Here is a 24,764-nt window from a genome sequence, read left to right on the forward strand (position 1 = left end):
TTCATTCAATGCCCTTGAAATCACATAGCACACAAATTAAATTACAATAACAAATGAAAATCTAAAAAGCTACAGTGGTAATGTACAAAAAACATAAAAAATACCTTGGTGTTTTGGTAACATGTTAGTAGTAATACAAAACTTATTTTAACATAATATCAAAGGACTTAAACAAACGGTTCATAAATTACATTACATAGCTTCTGCGTTAGACATCATGCCAATGTGTGTGCAATAATATGCTACATGTTAAAGAGATTATAGCTTTGACACCGGCGGTTTATACTGCCCTCCAAAGGCTAAGTGCAGTATCTACGCAAACACTGAAACTGAGAAAAATGACTTTAAAGTTTTTTACACCAGCCAGTCAAACATGTTACTGCAATTTTGGCACACACATTTCTCTGAAATGGGACAAAATTTAACCAGGAGACTTTGTCACAAGACACAACAGATCTCACAAAGCCCATTTTAACCCTTAACTCAATTTTGACCAAATGTGTAGTTACTGCGCTTTCGCTTTGTAGGGCAGTATAGTCCAGCAGCACACATACAAGAAAGCTCCAAACTATGAAGACTATCAACCCAGTTTAAATGCAAGGAGTACTTTAATGTGCAAAGAGACTTCTGTTGGAGCATTCCCTAGCTGCGTGCATGTTGAATTGAACGAGACATAAGATTGTAAGTGCACATATAGATGTCCGTCCCTTTGTTTTTTAGCTGACAGTAATGAAATGAATACAGGGGTCTAAAGGAGGTCAGGCAAGTGGCTATAGACCGAGTCGAGCAGAGTTTGGCTTGCTTCTTGACTCTTCACCCCGGCAATCTCGAACAAGCGGTCTAGCCTGTCCTCTGCCATGGGGATTTCCTCAATGACGTGAAGCTCTTCGGGGTTAAGAATGTGCAACATGTCATCAAAGATGGGCTGCAGGTCACAGGGGTCCAGACGCACCTGCCGTAGCACTGTGTCCTTTTTTTCTGAGGGACAGAGAAGTGTAGAGACGTTAACACAAATATTGTTATTGATTATTCATATAAATATCAGTGAAAACTACAAATAAACAAAAAAGTAAATGGGTTTCTTATTAGTCTGAGATCAAACTGAGTTTGATGCAGTAACATAGAGCAGCCACCAGAGGGACTACTAGAGCTTTAATACAGTTTTAGTTGATAATTTGTGCTGCATGATCAAACAAAACAAAAAAAAAGTTTTCCCAAACTTAATTAGGAAAGACACGTGAATAACTTAATAAAGAAGGATGCTAACTAAATACATTCCTGCTGTCCAGATGCAGATGTTAACAAATGTGTAACCACAAGCATAAATGTTACCAGCTGTGTTTTTGTGTTTATTTACGTACTCTTACCTTTGGTTATGAAAGAGCCTGTCCGGCTGAGGGCAGAGTCCTTGCTGGAAGTGGAGTCACATCGCAGCAGCGGCTCTGATTCGTCGGGAAAGAATCCCTTGGTTCGCTCCATGGGCGACTGCTCCACCACAATGCCCGGTGACTCTAAAGGCTTATGGTTGGGACTCGGGCATGGGGTAACATTCACAGCCGTCATTAGCTTGTTCAGGTCGACCTATGGCAAAAGTGATGTCACAGAAAACGTTAATGATATATCATTAAGACAGGGATGGGAAAAAAATTGTCATGTGTAATGTACAAAACTCAAATTTGCCAAGACATTTATTAAAGAGTACCACTATCATTCATTAAAGGGTACTACTAACATCCATTGATAGAAAAACCTCATAACTTCAAAAATTCCCAACATGTAATACTTATTTTAACCTGTTGAGGCCGCCTTATCCATGTTTGATGTGTGTTATCAATGCCACATGTAACAAAATGTTTATTTTATTGTTATGAGCCCATGACAATAAAGCATTATCCTGTTTGGACAAATAATAATTTCTTGGAACAATTATGCAAGTAACGGGCTTGAAAGAAGGGCTTTTTGCTGAGAGAGAGACTGGAAAGACTGTATTAAGTGCACAATGTCCGGGGACTACAAGTGTGTCACTATTTGCCCATTGCATAGTTAGCACAAAGGGTTCAGCCTTCGTGGCCTTGGACCACCCACAAGAGTCCCGTCCATGGTGCCCTTTGCGTCAGGGGACGGTTACTTGGGAAGGCATGAAAAAGATTCTGGCCAGCCAGAAATTCCCTACCCACAGAACACATGGCCTGTGATACAGTCACACTACACAAATCATTCTTGTTATGTCACTGTGATGGTACATTAATGATGTATTTCCGGAAATGTGAGTCACAGTCTAGTACTGAATTTAATCATTAATACAAAGCAGTGGTGTGAATAAATATGCTAAACATAGTCTTAACAATATGCACACTGAGTGACACAGGGTCATTTTGTAAACAGAGAGACAGATCACTTATTTTTTTATTACGCAATCTATTCAAGGAAGCATATAAACCAGGGTTCAGATATTAACTAGGGCTTTGGGACAAAAAAAGCTACTGGAAGTGACAAAAATGACACCCACCATTTCCTAAAGTTCTACTATAGGCTTAGTCATTGTAATTTTTATGCCTAGTTGTATTTTTCTATCTGGAAGGTACCCAAACATACAAACGTTGAAAGTGGCACATTGAGTACGAATTATAGGAAGAACAGAATACCCCCCACACATTTGTTTCCTGTAAATGTTTGTCATTGACTCAGCAGTGAATAATCAATGGGATAAAGAAAAGCAAGAGCACTGTTAGTGGCACAGTGAGGGATCACATTTGGTCATTCATTACTCACCCCACATAGAGACAAACACTACTGAACTGCATGAACACCATTAGTAAAACTGCAACACTACAGATTTACAGATTTTTTTACTGTCTGAGAGACTTCATGTTAGCCCAAATGCACCTTTTAGGGTCACACTGCGAAAGGAGGTTTAAAGGAAAACACCACCGTTTTTCGATATTTTACTATGTTCTTACCTCAACTTAGACAAATGAATACATACCTATCTTTCTTCAATGCGTGCACTTTTAATCTTTGTACAACGTCTCGCGAATGTGTTAGCATTTAGCCTAGCCCCATTTATTCCTATGGTTCCAAACAGGGATGAATTTAGAAGCCACCAAACACTTCCATGTTTTCCCTATTTAAAGGGATAGTTCGGCCAAAAATGATATTAAACCCATGATTTACTCACCCCCAAGCTGTCCGAGTTGCATATGTCAATCGTTTTTTAGACAAACACAGATCTTTCAGTTGATTAAATGTAATGTTACGGGGTCCACGACCTTCAAGTCCAAAAAAGAATTGTTGTAGAAATATCCATATTTAAAACTTTATTAACGTAAATAACTACCTTCCGGTAGCGCCGCCATCTTAGTCGCGTCCGCATTCAGGATGAGAGCTTACGCAGCCTGCGGAGGCTACTCTGCTGCTGCTCTGTGCCCCCGCCCTCCGAATTTGTCATACGTCACTAAGAAAAGTGCGTACACTACGCTAATACTCTCTCCTGAATAAGTCTAGGATGGCGGCGCTACCGGAAGGTATTTATTTTCGTTAATAAAGTTTTAAGTATGGATATTTCTACAACAACACCGCGCGGATTACCCTCAGAAGACCTTTGTTTATTATCCTGGAGCCGTTTGGATTTAATTTGTGAAGGATGGACGCTATTTTGTTTTAACTTGAAGGTCGTGGACCCCGTAACATTACATTTAATCAACTGAAAGATCTAAAACATTTTCTAAAATATCTGAAAATCTGTTTGTCTGAAAAACGATGGACATATGCAACTCGGACAGCTTGGGGGTGAGTAAATCATGGGTTTAATATCATTTTTGGCTGAACTATCCCTTTAAAGACTGTTACATGAATGGTTAAACGAGTAAGTATGGTGGCACAAAATAAAACTTTTGTTTGTTGCCATAGGAATGAATGGGGCTAGGCTAAATGCTAACACATTCAAGAAACGCTGTACAAAGATTAAAAGTGCATGCATTGAAAAAACATAGGTATGTATTAATTCATCTTAGTTGAGGTAAAAACATTGTAAAAATATTCAAAACGGTGGTGTTTTCCTTTAACTGTATCTAATCAGAATGTCTTTAAAATATAATTTAGCAAAAAATAAATGTTGTCATCATTTACTCATCCTCTTATCATTTACTGAAGGGTAACTGAACAATTTCTGTTTTTGGATAAACTATACTCCTTTAAAGTCCATCAGAGAACTGTTTCTAAACACAGAAATGTTAGAAATGTATTGATATTGCAATGTTAACTAAACTATGTGAATTGTGTAGTACTGAATTGTGAAGTTACACCGTTAAACAATATTTCCACATTTCAGTGTTCAGGATTATTTGGGCGGGGTTAAAACGGTGGCTTGATGACACACTAAAGCCCAGAGCATGGCCCCGCCCCTAACAGAATCCCAAGCATGCATTCAGGTTTTAGCTGTATTTGAAAGTTGAGAAAGACTGGCAGTTTTCCCACGAGTGGGAGTGGTTTCAGCGCCTCTAGCATTTGAAAAAAAAGAGAATTTCAAAAAATTTTATTTGGTGTTTTTTTAACTATTCAAATTTGACCAGGTGGTTAATATAATTTTTCTGTGGTGTGACAAACTGAGAACACATCTAATACAGACTTTAATGGTTTAATTATTTAATACCCCATACACCTTAATGTTTAAAATCTGTTGATCTGATGATACTGCTAGCTGTCGGATACACAATAGTATATCTGTACAGATGAGCATTACACAAATACTGAGTGGAAGTCGAAAATGTCTTCATCTGATCTTTGCCTCTTGTCTTGCCATGTGTAATTCATTCCCCTGTCATGCGTGCGTAAGGGGTGGGAGGTATGAGCTAAAATTCGGATCATATTTTTTGCTCTCCAGTCGGTATAGTCGTACGGTATATTGCCATATGAGGGAAAATTTTGGAAATAAGTTGTAGTAAATCTTAATTAAATTACTGGCAAAATGTGTGACAATAAATTCGATCCATGTGATCACATCTGGGAGTATGTGGCTCAGATGGGCTCAGCATGGCTAATTCAATATCAGATCTCGTTCCACTTCATATCATGATTTGTCTTCCGAGAAGCCAAAAATGTGCTTTCCAGACAAGGGAATGTAGTGCGGGAAATACATTAACTAATGTTAACTTATAAACCTTATTGTAAAGTGTTACCACATGAATTATATAAATATTACATATAATATTATGTGGTGTGGTGTTCTGGTGGTGGGCGGATAATGGCAGGAATTTTTCAATTTATAAGAGACTCAATGAAATGTCCAAATTTAAAAGTGTTATATGTAATATTTATGTAATTCATGTGGTAACACTTTACAATAAGGTTTATAAGTTAGCATTAGTTAATGTATTAACTAACATGAACAAACCATGAGCAATGCACTTGTTACAGTATTTATTAATCTTTGTTAATGTTAATTACTAGAAAAAAGCTTTTAATTGTTTTTCCATGTTAGTTCACAGTGCATTAACGAACGTTAACAAGATTTTAATAAAGTATTAGTAATTGTTGAAATTAACAAAGATTAATAAATGCTGTGTGAGTGCAGTTAATTATTAGTTCATGTTAACTAATGTTGTTAACTATGTAAACTAATGAACCTTATTGTAAAGTGTTACATTTATTTAATATAATGTACTATTTCTGTGTGATCTATTTCACAAATGAAATATGTGACCCTGGACCACAAAACGAGTCATAATGGTAAATGTTTTTAAGTCATCATCTGAAAGTTGAATAATTAGCTTTCCATAGATGTATGTATTGGGCTGAGATACAATAGTTTAAAAATCTAGAATCTGAGTGTGCAAAAAAATTTTAATATTGAGAAAATTGTCTTTACTAATTACTAATGATTAATACATTTTTGATATGTGACCCTGGACCACAAAATCAGTCACAAGTAGCACGAGTATATTTGTAGCAAAAACAAAAAAATACAAAGTATGGGTCAAAATAATTTTTCTTTTATGCCAAAAATCATTAGGAAATTATGTAAAGATAATCTTCCATGAAAATTATTTGTAAATTTCCCACTTTAAATATATCAAAACTTTATTTCTGTGAGTTGATCCAGTTGCTAATAACTTAATTTGTGATAACTTAACAGTGATTTTCTCAATAAATATATATATATATTTTTTTTTTCACCCTTAGATTTCAGATTTTCAAATAGTTGTATCATGAACAAATATTGTCTTGTACTAACAAACCATACATAAATGAAAAGCTTATTTATTTCAAATGATTTAAGAAATTGACTGTAGGAAAGTAGGAAAGTTACAAAATATCTTTATGGAACTTGATTATTATTTAGTCTTTCCCCGCCATTGATAAGTTATCTTGTTAATTAAGAAAACAACTTTTGCATAAAAACGTGTTTCTGAATAAAAAAATTTTAATCTGCAATACCGCGTGAGGATGAAACATTTGAGTTAATATCCTACTGATTTTTGGCATATCCTACAGTAATTTTGACCAATACATTGTATTTTTGGCTATTAATACAAATATACCTGTGATACTGGTTTTGTAGGTTAACAAAATATCCCAAACATGCATTGCAATAGTTTGCAATAACTGCAAGATGTTTTTAATACTTCAAAATTGGATGCTCATTTAAAGTTTTAGAGACTGGCTAGACAGAGATGAGAGATGCTTTCTTTTCCCAGATAGAATGTAAAACATGTTGATTATATATTACAACCTGTGCAAGTTTGAAACAAAACATGAAGGAATGAATTCAGGTGGGGAGAATAAACGAAAAGTGCTGTGTAGCTTTGTACAAAATATGCGGGGTAAAGAATGTAGCCCTGTAACATCAGGACTTCCTTTGCCCTTCATGCCCAGATAAAGGTTTAGTGAAAGTCAAAACCTGCACCGGCAATTCTGTCATTATTAGGTGGTGTTGACAGGCAGATACACAAAACAGTCGTAAGAAGTTTTTTATCTTGATTATATCAGCGGTGGTATAGGTTCAAAATCTACTGTGACCTTGGGACAAGGTCGGGGTGAATAAAATGGCCTTTATGGACTGGACACAGGAAGGTCTTGTACCTTTTAAATTAATTCTGATGATTGATCCTTTGTAACTGGTTGCGTGTCAGTTCTTAGTTATGATGTGCAACGCAACTCAATGGGATGCAGCCAGGAGTCATGAGGCACTCATGTGTTTTGTTCACCCCATTATCCAAACTTTGTTCTAGACCTGGGGTGTGCGAGTTATGTAATAATGCAGAAACACGGCTTGACTAATATATAAATTTTGATGTATGTGTAATCACTCAAACGTTTGGCAGTTTAATGGCACGTGGCATATTTAGGGTGTGTACGTTTTTGATGTTTAAACACTTAAACTATACTAGCTTAATGTGTAACAAGCTTATTGTGCAAGCATGACATGTTGAAAATTTAAACACTTTCAAAATGAAAACTCCTGGATCAACCAATTGTGTAAGTGTGACTGTAGATATGTTTGTCCAAACAATGGCAGACTGGTGGGAGCTTTAACTGGCTAATGTTGTTTGCTGGCTTCAACTTTTAGCAGGTTTCCCAGCTTGGCTAAGCTGTTGTTCAGGTGGCCTAACTGGACATCCTGGCCAGCTGCTCAACCATCAAAACAAACCAGATGGGCTCAGGGACTAAGTAGTTGAAGCTCACCTGAGGATTGTCTTCCATTACACTACGTATCTTGTCCACCACATCAATGCGGCGTTGGTGGTGGAGGGCATTGATCAACTTGGCCAGGTTGGCATCGCTGTCTCGTATGGTCCAGTGCTGAAGAGTAGCGTACGCCCTCTCGTGATCAGCCGAGTAGCCGTTTGAAAAGGCAGCCACCTCGTGCTCTGTGGCGCTGGCCAGGGATTTGTACATATCAATCCACTGACTGCCAATCTGTGCTGCTACCAGCTTCAGGATGTCAACACCTGGGGAATGAGAGCAAAGGTCAATCCTGTGTCTATCTACTGCACACTGTAGTTACATTTCAACCCTGTACACAAGCACAACACTTCCAAGTAAGCTCAACGTGCCATATTATAGGAAAGCAAGCGATATATTGATAAATAAATACTTTTGTTTGTACTTAATATATCAAAGCCTTTGTGTGTCTTCTTGATAACCCCATGATCTAATGTTGGTGCAGTGTGTGCATCTACACGGGGGATAAAGGCATACAGTTCCAAAGGGCTCTAGGGTTACGTACACCAGTGTCTGCCGCGGGACATTCTGTCCTGTGGTTAGGTTCAAAGTAATGACCCAAACTGATACATGTTTTGATACACTTAGCTGAACTATGTTGGGGCGTTCATCACCAAAGAGAGCATTAAATATCTGACACTAGATTTTTAAGGTCCTTTATCCCAGTTTTCCACACAGGGCTTATCATATTCCCAGACTAAAATGCATGTTGGAGCTGCCTTAATTTAAAAACACCTTGTACTGACATAATGTCTTAAAGGGACCATCCTACAGCTCCCCTACAGTTGAACATTTGATATTTACCGTTTTGGAATCCATTCAGCTGATCTCCGGGTCTGGTGCTACCACTTTTAGCATAGCTTAGCACAATCCATTGAATCTGATTAGACCATTAGCATCGTGCTCAGAAATAACCAAAGAGTTTTGATATTTGTCCTATTAAAAACTTGACTCTTCTGTAGTTACGTCGTGTACTAAGACCGACTGAAAATTAAAAGCAGCAATATTCTAGTCAGATATGGCTAGGAACTATACTCTCATTCTGGCATAATAATCAAGGACTTTGCCTCCGTAACATGGCTGCAGGAGGCGCAATGATATTACGCAGCAGCCGAGAATAGTCCCCTTAGTATCTTTCAATAGCAGCAGACTATTTTCGGGCACTGCGTAATATCATTGCGCCTCCTGCAGCCATGTTACAGCAGCAAATTTCTTGATAGTTCCTAGCCATATCTGCCTAGAAAATCGCAACTTTTAATTTCCGTCGGCCTTAGTACACGATGTAACTACAGAAGAGTCATCTTTTGATGCTAATGGTCTAATCAGATTCAATGGATTATGCTAAGCTATGCTAAAAGTGGTAGCACCAGACCCGGAGATCCGCTGAGTGGATTCCAAAACGGTAAAAATCAAATGTTTAACTCTACAGGGGCTGGAAAATGAGCACATTTTTGAAAAAGTGGAGTGTCCCTTCAATATAACTAAGGCCTAGTCCTGGATTAATCTAAACCCTGTCTGGGAAACTGCCTCCATAACACTCAAAGACTATTATGCAACATTTGCTGTGCTAATCAACACCCTGGCATCCACCCAAAAGTTCCCAGCATCAGGGAGGCAATTTCTGCATGGCTAAGCACTATTCACAATTTCTTTTCATATCCAGAAAGCGCAAACATAGTTGTATTTGATTGTATCTGTTACAAAACATGTTATAAAATGTTAAAAATGCTCTCACAAGCCTGTTATTTATATTTGCTTGTGAATGGTGAGGCTACATTACTATATAATTGGCTCAGATGCAAAAGCCACTAAACGCCACCTCCGTAAAAAATAAGATTATGTTTTAACCTAATGCTCATCAAATACTTTTAAATCCGCTCAATCCCAGCCTCAGGCCATTCAGAAATCCTTGTTTGTTGGAAGAATCCATTAAGAGTCTGATAAAAACGCTCATTTACAAGAAAACATGTCAGATGCACAAGAGGGTTTCGCATCTAAGCTCTTCATATATAAACTGTTAAAACTATCAAATAAAACAACAAAACCCCTTCAAAATTTCAATAACCACCAGATACTGCGCTTACAGGTGCAAATTATAATCTCATAACATTATTTAGATGATATAATAAATAACAACCTGGATCAAGGTAATCCATGTTGTATTTCTCTTTACTGAACATAAACCTAATGGAGTCCAGGGTAACAGGATGATTTTATAGGATAACGGCTGCTGGAAGGTATTAAAGCATCTATCTGAAAGCCAGATCTGTTTTGTTTGTGATTCATCTGTAGCAAATTCACTGGAGTTCTCTGGAGGATAGCGTGCCATGGATCGAAAAATGCCAAGGCCTGCAGGGTGCCCATCCACTCGACTGTGTCTAAGTGACAGTCTCTGTCTAAATGATTTAGGATGAATTTGACAGGTCGCGTGATGTTGTTTTTCTCCTCTATAACTGTTTTAACTGATGGACTTGGATGCCCCAGTCCTGGAGGCAACTTTTGAGAAATGCTGGGAAAACACGTGCAGCTACTACATGAACACAGACAGAGTGTTTACAAATGTTTAAAGACCTTGTTTTTATGATGGTGTTTTATCAGCAAGTACAATGGTATTCTTAAAGTCTATGGGGGGGTTTCCCGGACAGGGATTAGACTAGTCCTAAACTAAAATAAATGTAAGAGCTGTCCAAACTGAAAACATCTTGCACTGACCTATCTTAAAATACATCAGTGTCCTTTGTTTTGCCTCAAATTGCAGTAATGTTATGTAAGTAATATATATAAGTAATGTTTTTAGTAAGGCATGTGTGTTAAAACTATATTTTCAAATTAAACTAAGACCTAGTCCTGTCTTAAGATAATCCCTGTCCGGGAAACCACCCTTAAGTGACTTTAAAATTTGTTTGTTTTACACACTGTATCCAAAACGTGGTCTAAAATGTTGTATACATATTTTAAAAGTTAAAAGATTTTAAAAATGAACCAGAATTTTAGATCTTTAGTATTTGTCATGTCCTACTTTTGCCTTAATGACAGTTCGAGCTGGCACGGACAAAACATGATGATTCATGTTATCCCAGCACGATTTGAAAACGTTCCAAAGAACATCTTGTGTGCTTTAGTAGAAGTAAACATGATCTATTTCACAAGCTTCCTTATTAGATTGACCTAGAAATAGTGCATAATAATCACACATATTTCATTCATGTTTTTTTTTTTCAGATGTTCCTGTTGCTCAACTGGTAGAGCATTGCATTAGCAGTGCAAAAGACATGGGTTTGGGCATGCATACATGATAAAAATAATACATAGACTAAATGCATCAGTGCATTAAAGCTCACATAACACATGCTGTTTTTGCTTATCTTATGTTAATCTTGAGTACCTATAGAGTAGTATTACATCCTTTGTGTGTCCAAAGAGTCTTTAGTTTTATTAGATTTATAAAAGACAGATCAGCTTTACAGATTCTATTAGCTGGAGTGAGTCACGAGCAAGTAACACACCCAAAACATCCCACTATCTCTGGATAACTTATGATTCACTACATGTTTGTTGTTTACATTATATACACTTACACACCGATCGCCAACAAAACAGACATTTGATGCGGTTTTACTTACCGCCTGCGACTCATGACTGAGTTGGGCCTGTCCCATTTCCACAAAATCCAGTGTTAAACAAACACAAGCACAACTCCACTGCTACCCCGGATAAACAAACTATATCCGTTGTTTCCTAAGACTGGGTTCTTTGGCAAGCTGAAAAAGCTTAAATTTCCCTCACAAACAACAACACACTTGGGTGACGTTGATTTCGTGTCAGCTCTGTTGTGTGTGCACGCTATTCCGGTGCATAAGTGCCCATATAAGGACTTCAACTTCCTGCACTGAAATTGGCCATAAAAGAAATAAAGCAAGATTGTTACGTATTAATCTTTCATGTTCAAAAAAAACTTTCCGAAAGTTGTACGAACTTAGGTGAAGTACATTCGGCACAAAAATACTCCAAATACGTCCAAATACTTTTTTGACACTGCCCACAGTATGTTTAGCATAAGGAATCCAACACTTTAACAGTGTTAAAGAGCACCTATTTCATTGCTAAAAACAACATTATTTTGCGTATTTGGTATAATACAATGTGTTCGCGTGGTTTATGGTTAAAAAACACATTATTTTCCACATACCGTACATTTTTGTAGCTTCAGATTTCACTCCCTTCCTGAAACGCACAGATTTGAAAAGCTCTGTGTCCCTGATTGGCCAGCTAAACTGTACGTTGTGATTGGCCTGAATACCATGTTTGAAAGATTCGCTCACAATGCAATGCTAACAGGAGTTAACTTACAGGCTGTGAGTCCGAAGCGGGAGGAATTATGATAATGTCGGTCTTGTCTACATCACCAATCCCAGGACGGTAACTGTTGCCTACAATCCGTGTGTTTGTTGTAGTCCAAGAAAAGAGATTTATGTTGGAGACGATAACTCGCGTCATCGTTTACTTTGGGGTATGTACCTTTTGCATATCATTAACATGTACTTATACACACTTATACACCAAAGGAAATTTAAAAATGTGAACCCCCCATTACTGTAATACTACATAAATGAAATGCAATGCTTTAAGTTGCATGCTTATTAAGCCACACTTCACATTGTCATACATAAAAATGTATATAGGGTGCTGGGTTTATTTTGCTCTTTGAAACTGAACTGTTTGACTGCTAGACAGTAATTTGCATTATTACACAGACCACATCTGTTCTGTTGTCATTACGTCATGATGTCATCTATCTGTTTTAAATGGTGTTAAAGCTCTTGCTGTTGGCATACAGTCTGCAAGCATACAAAAGCCTTTTGGTAAAAGTGCAAAAACACTTTATGGACAAATTTGCAGGTGCAAAGACAATATCAGATCTCTTTGACCCTCACGATACAACAAAGCCTTAACATCTACATATCAAATTCAAACAAAGCTGTAAAACCAGATACAACAGGTCTGGGTTGGCCACATAACAAAGAAACCCCGAAAGCCAACCAGGAATTCCCCTTTCCAGGAAAGTGACCGCTGTGGCTCCACAAGAATGTCTGCAACACAGCCATCCCCATAAATCCCTGACACCCCATGCCTCTTACCGCCTGCAGTAATTACCACTTCCCCATCAAAACAATGAAAGTCTTCTCCTGAAGTATTAAACACAGACCGGGACATGCTTACGAGGAGGGAATCCTACAAGCTTTCCCGAGTTTCCCTGACTCTTACACAAAACACTGGCAAAGCTGAGCTCACCCATGAAGTTCCTAATCGTCGGTAATAAAACTCCAAGCCCACCCTGATTCTGGGCAGTGGGCTTTTATAGATAACACCTATTGCAGAGGTTGTTTTGTGGGGTTTACATGCGGGTGGTTCTGTTTCTCTGTTTTTCAACCATGCGTGCTTGGTTATTCCGTATGAGGCACATCCTGGCCTCCAATGAAAGAATTCATTATTTGTGCGATCACTCCTTCATCTTTATATATGTTTCCCATGCGGTCCTTTATGGCCATTATTTAACTAATGTAGTAAACGCACATGCCTTCGGGCTGCCCAATAACGCACCTTGAATGAATTAGGCAAATAGTTTGTGTTGTGTTCGTGGATGCTGTGTAAAGTTTACCTTTGCTTTGTAATACACATGATTTAAAAGGCCTCGAATAAATTCTTTAAAGTTAATAAACATTGAAATAGGATGCTTCGGAGAGCACTAGGGAGAAAAACACCACAGTAAACGTTTTGTTTTTGCATCTGATGGAAGTTTTTTTTACTAAAAAACAACGTTATTTTGTGTATTTGGTATAATATAATGTGTTTGCGTGGTTTATGGTTAAAAAAAAACACATTATTTTCCACATACCGTACATTTTTGTAGCTCCAGATTTCACTCTCTTCCTGAAACAAAGGGCTTTTGTATAAAACTCATCGATTCGAAAAGCTTTGTGTCCCTGATTGGCCAGCTAATCTGTACGTTGTGATTGGCCTGAATACCTCTGACATCAGCAGGAAACGTGACGCTCCTTACCATGTTTGAAAGATTCGCTCACAATGCAATGCTAACAGGAGTTAACTTACAGGCTGTGAGTCCAAGCAGGAGGAGTTATGATAATGTCGGTCTTGTCTACATCAGCAATCAGAGGAAGTAAACTGTTGGCTACAATCTGTGTGTTTGTTGTAGTCCAAGAAAAGAGATTTACGTTGGAGGCGATAACTCGCGCCATAATTTACTTGAAAATGAAAAATTGTGAATCAGAAAATAGGTGCCATTTAAAACTAAAAAATTAACATTTTGTTATCATTTACTAGCCCTTGAGTTGTTCTAAACCTGTATACATTTCTTTGTTTTACTGAACACAAATAAAGATATTTTGAAAAATGGTAATAATAACCAAACAGATCTGAGGCACCATTCACTTCTGTAGTAGGAAAAATAATACTATGGAAGTCAATGGTGCCCCAGCACTGCTTAGTTACAAACATGTTTATATAAATATAACATTTATATAAGTTTGGAACCTTGTGAGGGTAAGTAAATGACGACAGAATATTAATTTATCTGTAAACGATCTCTTTAACTTTATAAATATCATAAAACAACTATCTTCTCATCTTATATTTGAACACTTTCTGAGTTTCCATGCCTATCTAGGATGTTGCTAGGCAGTTGCTAAGGCATTTTCTTAGAGCCCGACTACATATTAGACATTTCAAATGACCTTTACATGAGGACAGATGGGGGGGACAATGAACTCACACACCTCTCAAGATGCATAATTTAAAACCTTCGCCCATCTCCCACCAGGGCATACACACTGATAAGCCCCATCGGCTTTCAAACCACAGAGAACTGGAATAATCTGGTTCGAACTGCTCGGGGTTAAACAAAGTCACACACACATGGACGGATACAATAGCTCATGCAGCTTTAAGCAAGTGCCAGTCTAACGGCAGTTTCACATCAACTTCTGCTGCACAGTAACCACAAGGGGTGTAGTGTGAAATAAATAATAAAGGAAGAGAAGAAGCACCGGATGAGTAAAACTTAGAGAGATCAGGTTCCGTATGCTTGTGTAACCGTTCGGTTTCCCTCTACAGTATTGTTTACTTTAAAGGAAAATGGATGGGATTAACATTGCTGTTGTGATGACAGATCCACAGATGGTCTGACTGCTTCATTGGAATTTCATGTCTGCCAGTCATCACTCACATTGCAAAGTGCCGGGCATTGATGTCTGGCATGTGCCGGAGCATGTAGTCATTAACACTTCTTTATACATAAGTCTCTTCAAATTCTAGGTAATGGTGAAGCGGGTTATGTCTATCATTAAAGAACACCAAATGTGTGTGGACTTCCCCAGTATTGCGCAAATGGTCAAGACATTGTTGCTATGATAAACTGCTCAAACAATTTTCATTTTAATAGTGACACACTGCTGACTACCAGCCTTGACCCTTTCAGATTAAGCTGGGAAAGGATAAGGTGTTGCGTTTCTGTAACTCAATTGGTAGAGCATTGCGTTAGCAGCATGTACCATGGCTGCAGCAGGCGGAATGCTAAGCTATTCAAAATCTTTGGTCATTATGCTAAGCTATGCTAAAAGTGGTACTTGACAAATGAATAAAAAAATATATTTTAGACTTAATCCAGATCATTTTGGTATGAGAAGCCATGAACTCATTCATGTATTTGGCAGAAGCGACTTACAGTGGATTCAGTATGAGTGTTCCCTGGAAATCTAACCCACAACTTTTGCATTGCTAATGCAATGCTCTACCAAATGAGCCACAAAGACTTTTCATTGAGCAGATATAACTCACCCTGTCCGTTTGAGTAGTAAATCCACCTCTCTTTGGTGTGGGCAGGAGAAGCGGGCTTCTTTTGGATGGCTTTCTCCATGATGCTACTGGGATCCTGTCTGGGACCCTTCTTCAGCACCCGCGAGCTACGTTTCACGCTGCAAACCACGATGACCACCAAGACCAGCAAAAGCAGCAGGACTATCATCCAGGGCAGGTGCTCATTAATGTCAAAGTGCTTGTGCATGCTCGGTTTCGGCGCACCCTTGCGGGTAGGTCGGAATCCCAGTCCCTGGGCCTTGCCCTCGTCAACAGTGTCTATTGCCGGCTGGTGATTTCGTGACACGGAGATCTTGTGGAGCAATCCGGGAAGCTCCTGAGTGGTGGAGATTTGTTGACGCTTTTCCTTTCCGGTGTCCTCAGAGGATGCCGTGGTTGCGGGAATGTTGGCGACGGGAGTCTCTGTGGTATTGAGCGGTAGCCCTGCTACATCATCGATCCCCACAGCTGGTAAGATTGCAGTACTTTCTGTGTGAAAGAAAAATCGTGTAACAAGAAAGGGAGAATTCAATGTAGTACTAAAGATGAGCTTAACCCAGACAACAAAACAGAAGGGAGAGCAACAAATACTTTAATCCAGCATCAAGCTGGCATGTGTTGAAAGCAAACTGAAGCTGTGGTGCTCAGCCCACAAACCGCACAGCCCTATGTAAGCTCACATGGATTGCTCAGATCTGACCAAAAACTAGTCCATGCAACCTGATGAAACAGAAACTGTTCTTATAAATATAAAACAGGGGTCACTTAAAGCTCAGTGATGCTGCCAAGCGGTCTCATTTATAGCCTAACTGTCTGTAAACATGACTCATTTTCTTACTGTAAATAGACAGACGGAAAAGCACTTTGGAAACGCTTAAATGTGCTGACTCACTGTTGGAAACTGTGGTTGCAACGTCCTCTCCGACCGAGTTAGAACTTGCTGTAGTCGGGCCACACACATTATCCATCTTCTTCGTACCCTTGAACAGCAGCATCAAACCCAGAGACTGGCAGTCCGAGTGAGCTCGGCACTTCAGAATGACCGACGGCACGTCAGAAAAGGTGCCGCGCTGACACGGCTTGCAAAGCACGTCCTCCGTTTCGCTTCCGCGTTTTTTGACGCCCGACCCTGGCGGACACGCCGTGTGCTGCTTGCACTTTACACCATGGAAAAAGGTGCCAGGCGGGCAGGTGCACTGCCGATCGGTGATGGATGTACAGGGGGTCTTTTCGATAAAAGGTGCTTGGCAACGGCTCCGACAATGGTGACACTGCTGCACGCCGTTCTCACCCCGGGTAAAGTTGCCCTCCGGACAGGGGCTGCACTCCCGCACGCTGGTCTCTGTGCAGTGAGAGGACACGTAGGTGCCTGCAGGACATTTGTCGCACACTAGCATTTTTCTTGTGGTGGGGTCGATGTGGTGGTAGTTTCGCGGAGACAAGGGCTTCTCTGTGGTCGGGCTGGGGGTCAGCACGTGGGTTAAGACGCCACCGACCACAAAGCACAGCAGCTAACAGCGGGAAAAAAAGAACAATGTGACTGTTATGCAATGGTAGTACAAACAATCAAAACATGTCATGAATGAATGACCACTATGTCAAGGGTTTATGTAAGATGATGATAATAGGCATCTGAATTGTAACTTAACTGTTCATTAATTGCTTCGGTAGCCTTACATTACATAACAGCAGTACAAAGGGTAAGTACCAGAACCATTACTGTATGCCCTGGAGCATTAATGTGACATCATAATGCATTGCCAATGGATTTTGACTTAAAATGCTGCAAGAAACTTGTATTTTTTCTTTTAAGACTGAAAAATGAGAACTCATCAAATCTCCTGAGCTATGACTGCTGAGAATTAAATTTTGATCTGGGTACTCCCATAAACATGATAATAAAAGCAGACACCCTGACAAACATTTAAATAACATTTAGACAGTCTCCAACAAATCACCCATGCGACCAACACATTCAAGTCCATTACGAGGGATTCCTGGAATGTGTTGACAGAAGTCTTAATGTCAAATGACCTCTAAAACGTCTTTAATGACAAGAAGCCAGTAAACACAGGCGCTCTAAAGTTACTTCAGACTGAACGTGATCCATGAAAGCCAAATTCCGATCATAACAGTCACCTCCCCTCCTCCTGACTGCACAGCACCATAACAGCACCTAATATTCTTTATGATGTTACCCCACATCGTAATTCTTCATCTAAATGGGGCTTTGGCCACGTTAGGCAGGTAATTCATCGCATCTTGGCCTCATCAAAGATACGATGCCGGAAAGCAATAAGCTCTAACATCCAGCACACGAGCGCCTCGCTGCATCATCACTTTCTAAACCCACTTCAATTAACTGCAGATCATGAAACCCCTGGTGTTTAATTATGGTTCCTGTACAAAAGACCGCACAGAAAACTCAAATAAAAGCACAGAAGACTAATTTCCTTAGCTAATAATGGGAGGCTGACACCGAGCCATACCGCTTTAAAAAACATACGCTGACTCTCGCTTGAAACATTCATATGACTACTCACAAGAGTAATAAGCGTCATACGTTCTAAATGTCGCTAATCCTTATTCTTCATTCACACACAGCACTTACCAGTAAATGACTGGTAATCGTACACCCTCTCTTACTGGTAAATTGGCAGCACTGATTTACCAGAAGGTTTACACATGATCCGTTAACTGCAATTTACCAGTAAATACTGTATGCGTGAAAGGGACTAATGACAGACCACCTGCTTGACATTTTGGTCTGAGTTGCACATGCTGGTTTTCGTGAGGTGCAGGCCAACAGAAAACTAAACCTGCCATTCATGAATAGCAATTAGATAAAGCTGTGCTTTCCCATCAGCCTTGGCTCTAGAAAAGGGTTTGAAGTAGGGCAGTGAGGTGGTGGACACATTACTAGTGACATAACAATGGCCGTCTGACAACCGGGCTACAAAAACAGTTTCGAACTCAGTTCCCTTCAATAAGGGAGGACACTGTTGCATTAAGATAAGCTTCTGAAGTCTGTTGAAAGAGGAACTTGCCATCTAAGATAAAGAGAAACTTCTTATTGCTTTCAACACAGATATGTTATAACTCCACCTCCTCAAACCACCAAAACAGTGTCTGGGTTAAAGTGTCTTTCCTCTTTTTCAAGTTAATGTTAATGCTTGTACGGGTTTGTCCCTTTTTGACCCAACGCTGGGTTGAAAATAATTCGACCTTTTTAGAGTTAACTTTGTGACGACTTTGTGTGTTGAGTCCTTGTAATTCTGTTAAGACTTCATTCATTCTCATTGTCCTCGTATGCAAACAAAAAATGTAAGGTGAAAATTGCATATCTTAACCCTGGAGAACCCATGGGGTAAAATTTGGCCAATGTTAATTGGTGCTACCCAAAATCTTCTTGGGTTCTCCAGGGTTAAAAGTTGAATAAACATGCATTACGGGCACCCATCCAAAATTTTGAAAGTGCCACAGAATCTGATCAACATCTTAGGCACTAACGTATAAATATTATTCCTGAGGCATAAATATTTACCCCTGAAGCCATAAGAAATGGTATAGCCCTTTTCTAGGGCAGATACATAAAAATACTTCAGTCGTCTTCCAAAGCTTAAGTGTTGATTCATCATCTCTTATGAGCTTGTAAAGAATATTTATAATGGGTTTAAAATGAATCATCGGTTTCCCTGACTAACCAGTTATTAAATTGATTTGGCATTTTACAACCTAATTGCATAAGCTTGCAACCTCTACAATTATAGGTATTTAGTGAGCAATATCAAGGACTTAGCTAAGTACTATCAAAGGTAAAATGTAAGAACAACAATATCGCTTATATGAATATCGCGTCGCTAAAAGGAAAACACCACCGTTTTTCAATATTTTACTATGCTCTTAGCTCAACTTAGACAAATTAATACATAAGTATTTTTTCAATGCGTGCACTTCATTTTTGCACAGCACGTCGTGAATGTGTTAGCATTTAGCCTAGCCCCATTCATTCCTTAGGATCCAAACAGGGATAAATTTAGAAGCCACCAACACCTCCGGTGCAGTAATACTGAGAGTAGATATTACTGCGCCGAAGGTCGAAGTGCTCTTCCGTCATACAATATAGTTCTCATTTGTTATCCGCTTAAAAAATCGCCACGTTTTATTTTGTGCCACCATACTTACTCGTGTAACTACTCATGTGACTCATGTCTTTAAATAGGGAAAAGATCAAAGTGTTTGGTGGCTTCTTAATTCATCCCTGTTTGGATCCTAAGGAATGAATGGGGCTAGGCTAAATGCTAACACATTCACGATGCGCTGTGCAAAGATAAAGTGCACACATTGAATAAAGATAAGCATGTATTTATTTGTCTTGGTTAGTTAAGGTAAGAGCATAGTAAAATACTGAAAAAACTGTGGTGTTTTCTTTTAAGAAACTCCTAGGAACCCCATCAGGTATTAACCACAGATGTAAATGCCGTAAATGGAAACTGGCATATGCTTCAGGAAACATGACTACATTGTAAAGATATCTGATTGTTTGTCGGTTTGTGAGTAAACATGGCGTGCGAATCTGCAGGAACAGCCATGGGGACAGATGTGATATCATCAGGACTCCATGTGCCAGACTCTGAATGCCAGACAAAGGGGACACCTGTTACACCTGTGATACAGCATGACTGAAAAGTGCACTGCCAATATAAACACTCCCTGTCTAGAGGCACCCATGTCTATTTTATAATGGACAACAGCCAATGGCTCTGCAGACACAATGAAGGAATGAGGAACATTCATGCAAATGTCAGAAACCTTGCCAAAAACATTACATCACTGCCAACTAATATGTTTTTAACTGCCACATGAATGGTTCACACTGACAGAATTTTTTTTAAGAGTGTGGTAATATGAGACTAAATACATTGACAGGCTTGTGTTATAACAATCGAATACAAATGTAACGTCAAATGTGCATTACGGGTCCTAATGGTCCCTTGGTACTGGCTAATGGATAAGCCTAATGTGTAAAATAAAATTTACCTCAAACGACGATCAAATATGCATATTTACTTAAGTGTATAAACAGTTGGTGCCTACAAAACAACAATGCTTTCTAGCTCATCCAATTGTCTTAAACACATTTAAAACATATAGTCATGCACATCATTTTAAAATGCCATTGTCAAAGGGACATTCTACTTTTTTCAAAAATATACTCATTTTCCAGCTCCCCTAGAGTTAAACATTTGATTTTTACAATTTTGGAATCCCTTCAGTTGATCTCCAGGTCTGGCGCTACCCCTTTTAGCATAGCTTAGCACAATCCATTGAATCTGATTAGACCATTAGCATCGCGCTAACAAATAACCAAAGAGTTTCGATATTTTTCCTATTTAAAACTTGACTTTTCTGTAGTTACATCGTGTACTAAGACCGACTGAAAATTAAAGTGTAACTAAACTCCTGGTCAGAGCCTGACTCCACCCACTGGCAATATTTGAAAAATGCAAGGAAAGTGGGCAGATCCCAACGGAGATAGAGGGGACAAACTAAGCTTGTACCAAGTGTGTGATGAGATCGTAACAAGGGCGTGGTGAGCTTGAACCTGCTTACGTCACAAGTCATTTTTTTGACCCAACATCCTATAGGAAAATTCAACTGCAGTAGCCACCGTTCAACCTGAAGAGGGCAGCACTCAGACGTTTTTACACCATATATTGTAGTATTGAAACACTTTATATCCAAATGTCAAAAAATTTACTAAAATCAATGAACAGCACTAATAAAGCCCCATTCTTACAGATCATTAACTAAAAAAAGTTGTTTTAGGGTTTAGTTACTCTTTAAAAGTTGCGATTTTCTAGGCAGATATGACTAGGACTATACTCTCATTCTGGCATAATAATCAAGGACTTTGCAGCTGTAACATGGCTCCAGGAGGTGCAAGGATATTACGCAGTGCCCGAAAATAGTCCCCTTAGTAACTTTCAATAGCAGGGGACTATTTAATATCACTATGCCTGCTGCAGCCATGTTACAGCTGCAAAGTTTTATTTTTATAGCGTGATGCTAATGGTCTAAATAGATTCAATGGATTATGCTAAGCTATGCTAAAAGTGGTAGCACCAGAACCGGAGATCAGCTGAATGGATTCCAAAATGGTAAAAATCTTAATGTTTAACTCTAGGGGAGTTGGAAATTTTGTATATTTTTTAAAATGTGGAATGTCCCTTTAAAGTCAAAATCAAAATTTTACTTTTTCCCTTAGTATACATACATTATGCATCATATAAACTGGCATGGCCCAAAACTTACAGTTTGGCTGGCATGCGCACTAAAATGTCTACATCAGCCTCATCAAATCCAATCAAATGCACTCTAGATGCCGAATTGTCCCGCCACCACATTGCGCGAAACCTCGGCTTGAAATCACAGGCGCCTGAAATGAGGCACTTACATTTACTAATTCTTGTGGGGATAGGCATATAGTGCACTATGTAGGGGATAAAAATGATTCAGACAGTGTCAATATGCTTCTATTGGAGTAAATGGCGTCTGATATCGCATCAGTGTCATGCGAGCCGCTGAAACGCACACACATACAGGGTGCTCCGGCCCTACGCGATAGCACAGAGCGGATCATATGTGCGAACCTGTGCCGAAAAAAGGGGGATCAGCACTGATGAGTAGATGAGAAGACACTGCTGCATACATACAATGCATATGACTATTTTTATCCTGTAATAACAGATTTATATTACATATAAATATGGACTCTATAAGACATATTTTAATACAAATGTGGCGCTCACAAGCTTTTGCTGACTGTGCCATAAACAAAATGCTATTGTTTGCTATTTAAAATAGGGAAGGGGTCTTTCATATAGTTCCGCACTGACTTCCTGTTTCAGTTATAATGATGTCACCATCAAATAATGCTGCGCATACCAAGGCACTTTAGTGGGCCTTTAAGCTTGTGTACAAGCACAACAATGCACATTTGCCAATTTAATATCTCTTAAACTGCAATGTAATGTGCTGTGTTGTCTGTGTGCGTCATGTTGTATTTGTGTATTCTGGCTGCCAAGAGATGGGAGATGTTTGGATATATGGAACGTTTTGTTCTATTTTTTATTTTAATTTTTTTTTAAAGAATGATAATAATAACTCCTTGAATAACAATAGGGTCCTCGCACCTCAATGCTGGGGCCCTTAAAATGCAATGTTCCATTCTTTACAATTATTTGTGCTATTGAAAAATCTTATTCAGGCGAGGGACATCATTTAAATTTCCACATTTAATTGAATTTTATTTTATTATAGACTAATGATTTACTGAAAATGTCCCACAAATAAAACCATAAGAATACTTGCCACCCAAACTCTATCTAACCTTGAGTAACAAAAACAGGTGTGCAACAAAAAACATAGAAAGGTATAACAGCCTACGTAACATTAAAAGGTAGAAATTATTTTGTAAAACATACAGTATTTCCCATCTGACTACAAGAACATCCATGAGACCCCACTGTCCCTTTAAATCCAACAAATACCAGAATATTCTGGAGGATGACAAAGATACAAACGCATCCTCGACTTACCACCAGTGACAAAGTCATTGACATTTTCCCAGCCGTTGTCCTATAGGATACAGTCTCCTTTATAAATGCCCAAATCTGTTTCTTTTGGGCTTCATAGGTGGAGCATCGCCATCTCCGCATCTCCTATTAGTGTACAAATATCGTCCACTGACGGCTTTTTATAGTCTGTGCCGCGGAGTGCACCGGTTTCAAGTAGTAGGGGATGAGAGCTTCGTTTTGGAAGAAGAACGGTATAATTCCCATAGCGATGATGGATGGATGTGTGGATCTGGCTTCTGCTTATCCAGGTTACTGAATCCTTGTGCTGCGCGGCGCAAAGATACGGCTGCGGACTGAAAAGGGGCGGGCGCTGGCGACGCGCGTCACAACCGAAACTCGCTACTGGCTGTGTGTGGGCGCCGCTTATCACCACCATAGGTGTGTTGGACTTGAAGCAGATCTGCGCAAGATTTATCGGTTTGTGATATCGAAGTACCGCGAGAGCGTTTTTAAAGCACAGCTTTCGAATTGCTCTCGCTGGATGTTGATGTCATACGCCGATGCGTTTGCGAAGCGCCTCGTGAAGTCCACCGCACCTCTGGATCGTTTCCGGGTAGATAATGGGACTGATATTATGCAGTAGTTCCGAGCTGGGTAGGATTTTTATGGACAAAAAAATATTGCAAAGGTAACTCTACGTGGATATTATAATTTTGTCATTGTCTACAGTATATATATATATATATATATATATATATATATATATATATATATATACATATTTACAGTCACTATAGTGTTGGTCAATTAGAAGGGCATTGCAGCGCAAAAGGTCATGGGATCAAATCCCAGCGAACATAAAATGTTTGTCTTATACACTGCAGGCAGTTACTTTGGGTTAAAGCTCATACCAAAAATTTGATAGTTTAGTAAAAGTAATAAACAACAAAACTAGCAATTTCAACCCCCCTTAAACTTAATAGCCTACATTCCGCTGATACTTCAGACCTGAGCCGTTTCTCAATATGCGTTCTTGTCTGTACTTGTGTTCTTGTGGACTTGTGAAACGTCATCAGTCGCGGCCCAAGTACTGTTCCAATTCAAAGTTCGCATCAAGCCCAAGTTCACATAAAATCCCCGGATGTGTTCTTGATCCGCCCATTTTATCGAGGATGCATCAGAGGAGACTTGTGTGGACTTATGACAGCGAAGTTTCCCAGAATGCATTTCGCGTCAGGAGTTCGTTCTTCCGAGTCTGAACTTGCAAGTTCGAACTACGAAGGACACAAGTCCGCGTTCGGCGTACTTGGTTTTGAGAAACGGCTCCTGGAAATCGATACTAACCATCGGGCTGCTGCTCTAGTATTGGAAATATGGGAATTTCCTGGGCACATATGATTTTATACTTATGTATTTTGCAGACGCTTTTATCCAAAGCAATTTATAGTGCATTACAAAGTTTTGTGTGTTCCCTGGGTTCAAACCCATGACCTTTTGTGCTCTTAAACGCTATACTCTACCAATGAGCTATACAGAAGCACTAACAATTATTAAAAGCGTGGTTCCATGCACGCATGTTGCAGAAGCTTC

General features: G+C 39.2%; 1 protein-coding gene across 1 annotated transcript; it reads right to left on the minus strand.

The window, feature by feature from the left end:
- Positions 1 to 537: 537 nt before the first annotated feature.
- On the minus strand, positions 538 to 23,521 carry tnfrsf21 (tumor necrosis factor receptor superfamily, member 21). The gene is made up of 6 exons (XM_065256099.2): positions 23,196 to 23,521; positions 16,487 to 17,105; positions 15,577 to 16,083; positions 7,684 to 7,949; positions 1,368 to 1,581; positions 538 to 978 (listed from the first exon to the last, which is right to left on the minus strand). Exons 1-6 carry the CDS (start codon positions 23,313 to 23,315, stop codon positions 749 to 751), a joined length of 1,956 nt encoding a protein of 651 aa, XP_065112171.2. The 5' UTR covers positions 23,316 to 23,521; the 3' UTR covers positions 538 to 748.
- Positions 23,522 to 24,764: the final 1,243 nt, after the last annotated feature.

Source organism: Paramisgurnus dabryanus, chromosome 12, assembly GCF_030506205.2.
Source record: "Paramisgurnus dabryanus chromosome 12, PD_genome_1.1, whole genome shotgun sequence".
Taxonomy (NCBI): domain Eukaryota; kingdom Metazoa; phylum Chordata; class Actinopteri; order Cypriniformes; family Cobitidae; genus Paramisgurnus; species Paramisgurnus dabryanus.

Bases quoted from the DNA above. Each gene is read 5' to 3' on its own strand.
- tnfrsf21 (XM_065256099.2), bottom strand. From the start codon at position 23,315: ATGCGGAGATGGCGATGCTCCACCTATGAAGCCCAAAAGAAACAGATT. The intron at 17,106-23,195 runs GTAAGTCGAGGA...TCCCGCTGTTAG, and splicing joins CAATGACTTTGTCACTGGTG to CTGCTGTGCTTTGTGGTCGG. The intron at 979-1,367 runs GTAAGAGTACGT...TCTGTCCCTCAG, and splicing joins AGGCTCTTTCATAACCAAAG to AAAAAAAGGACACAGTGCTA.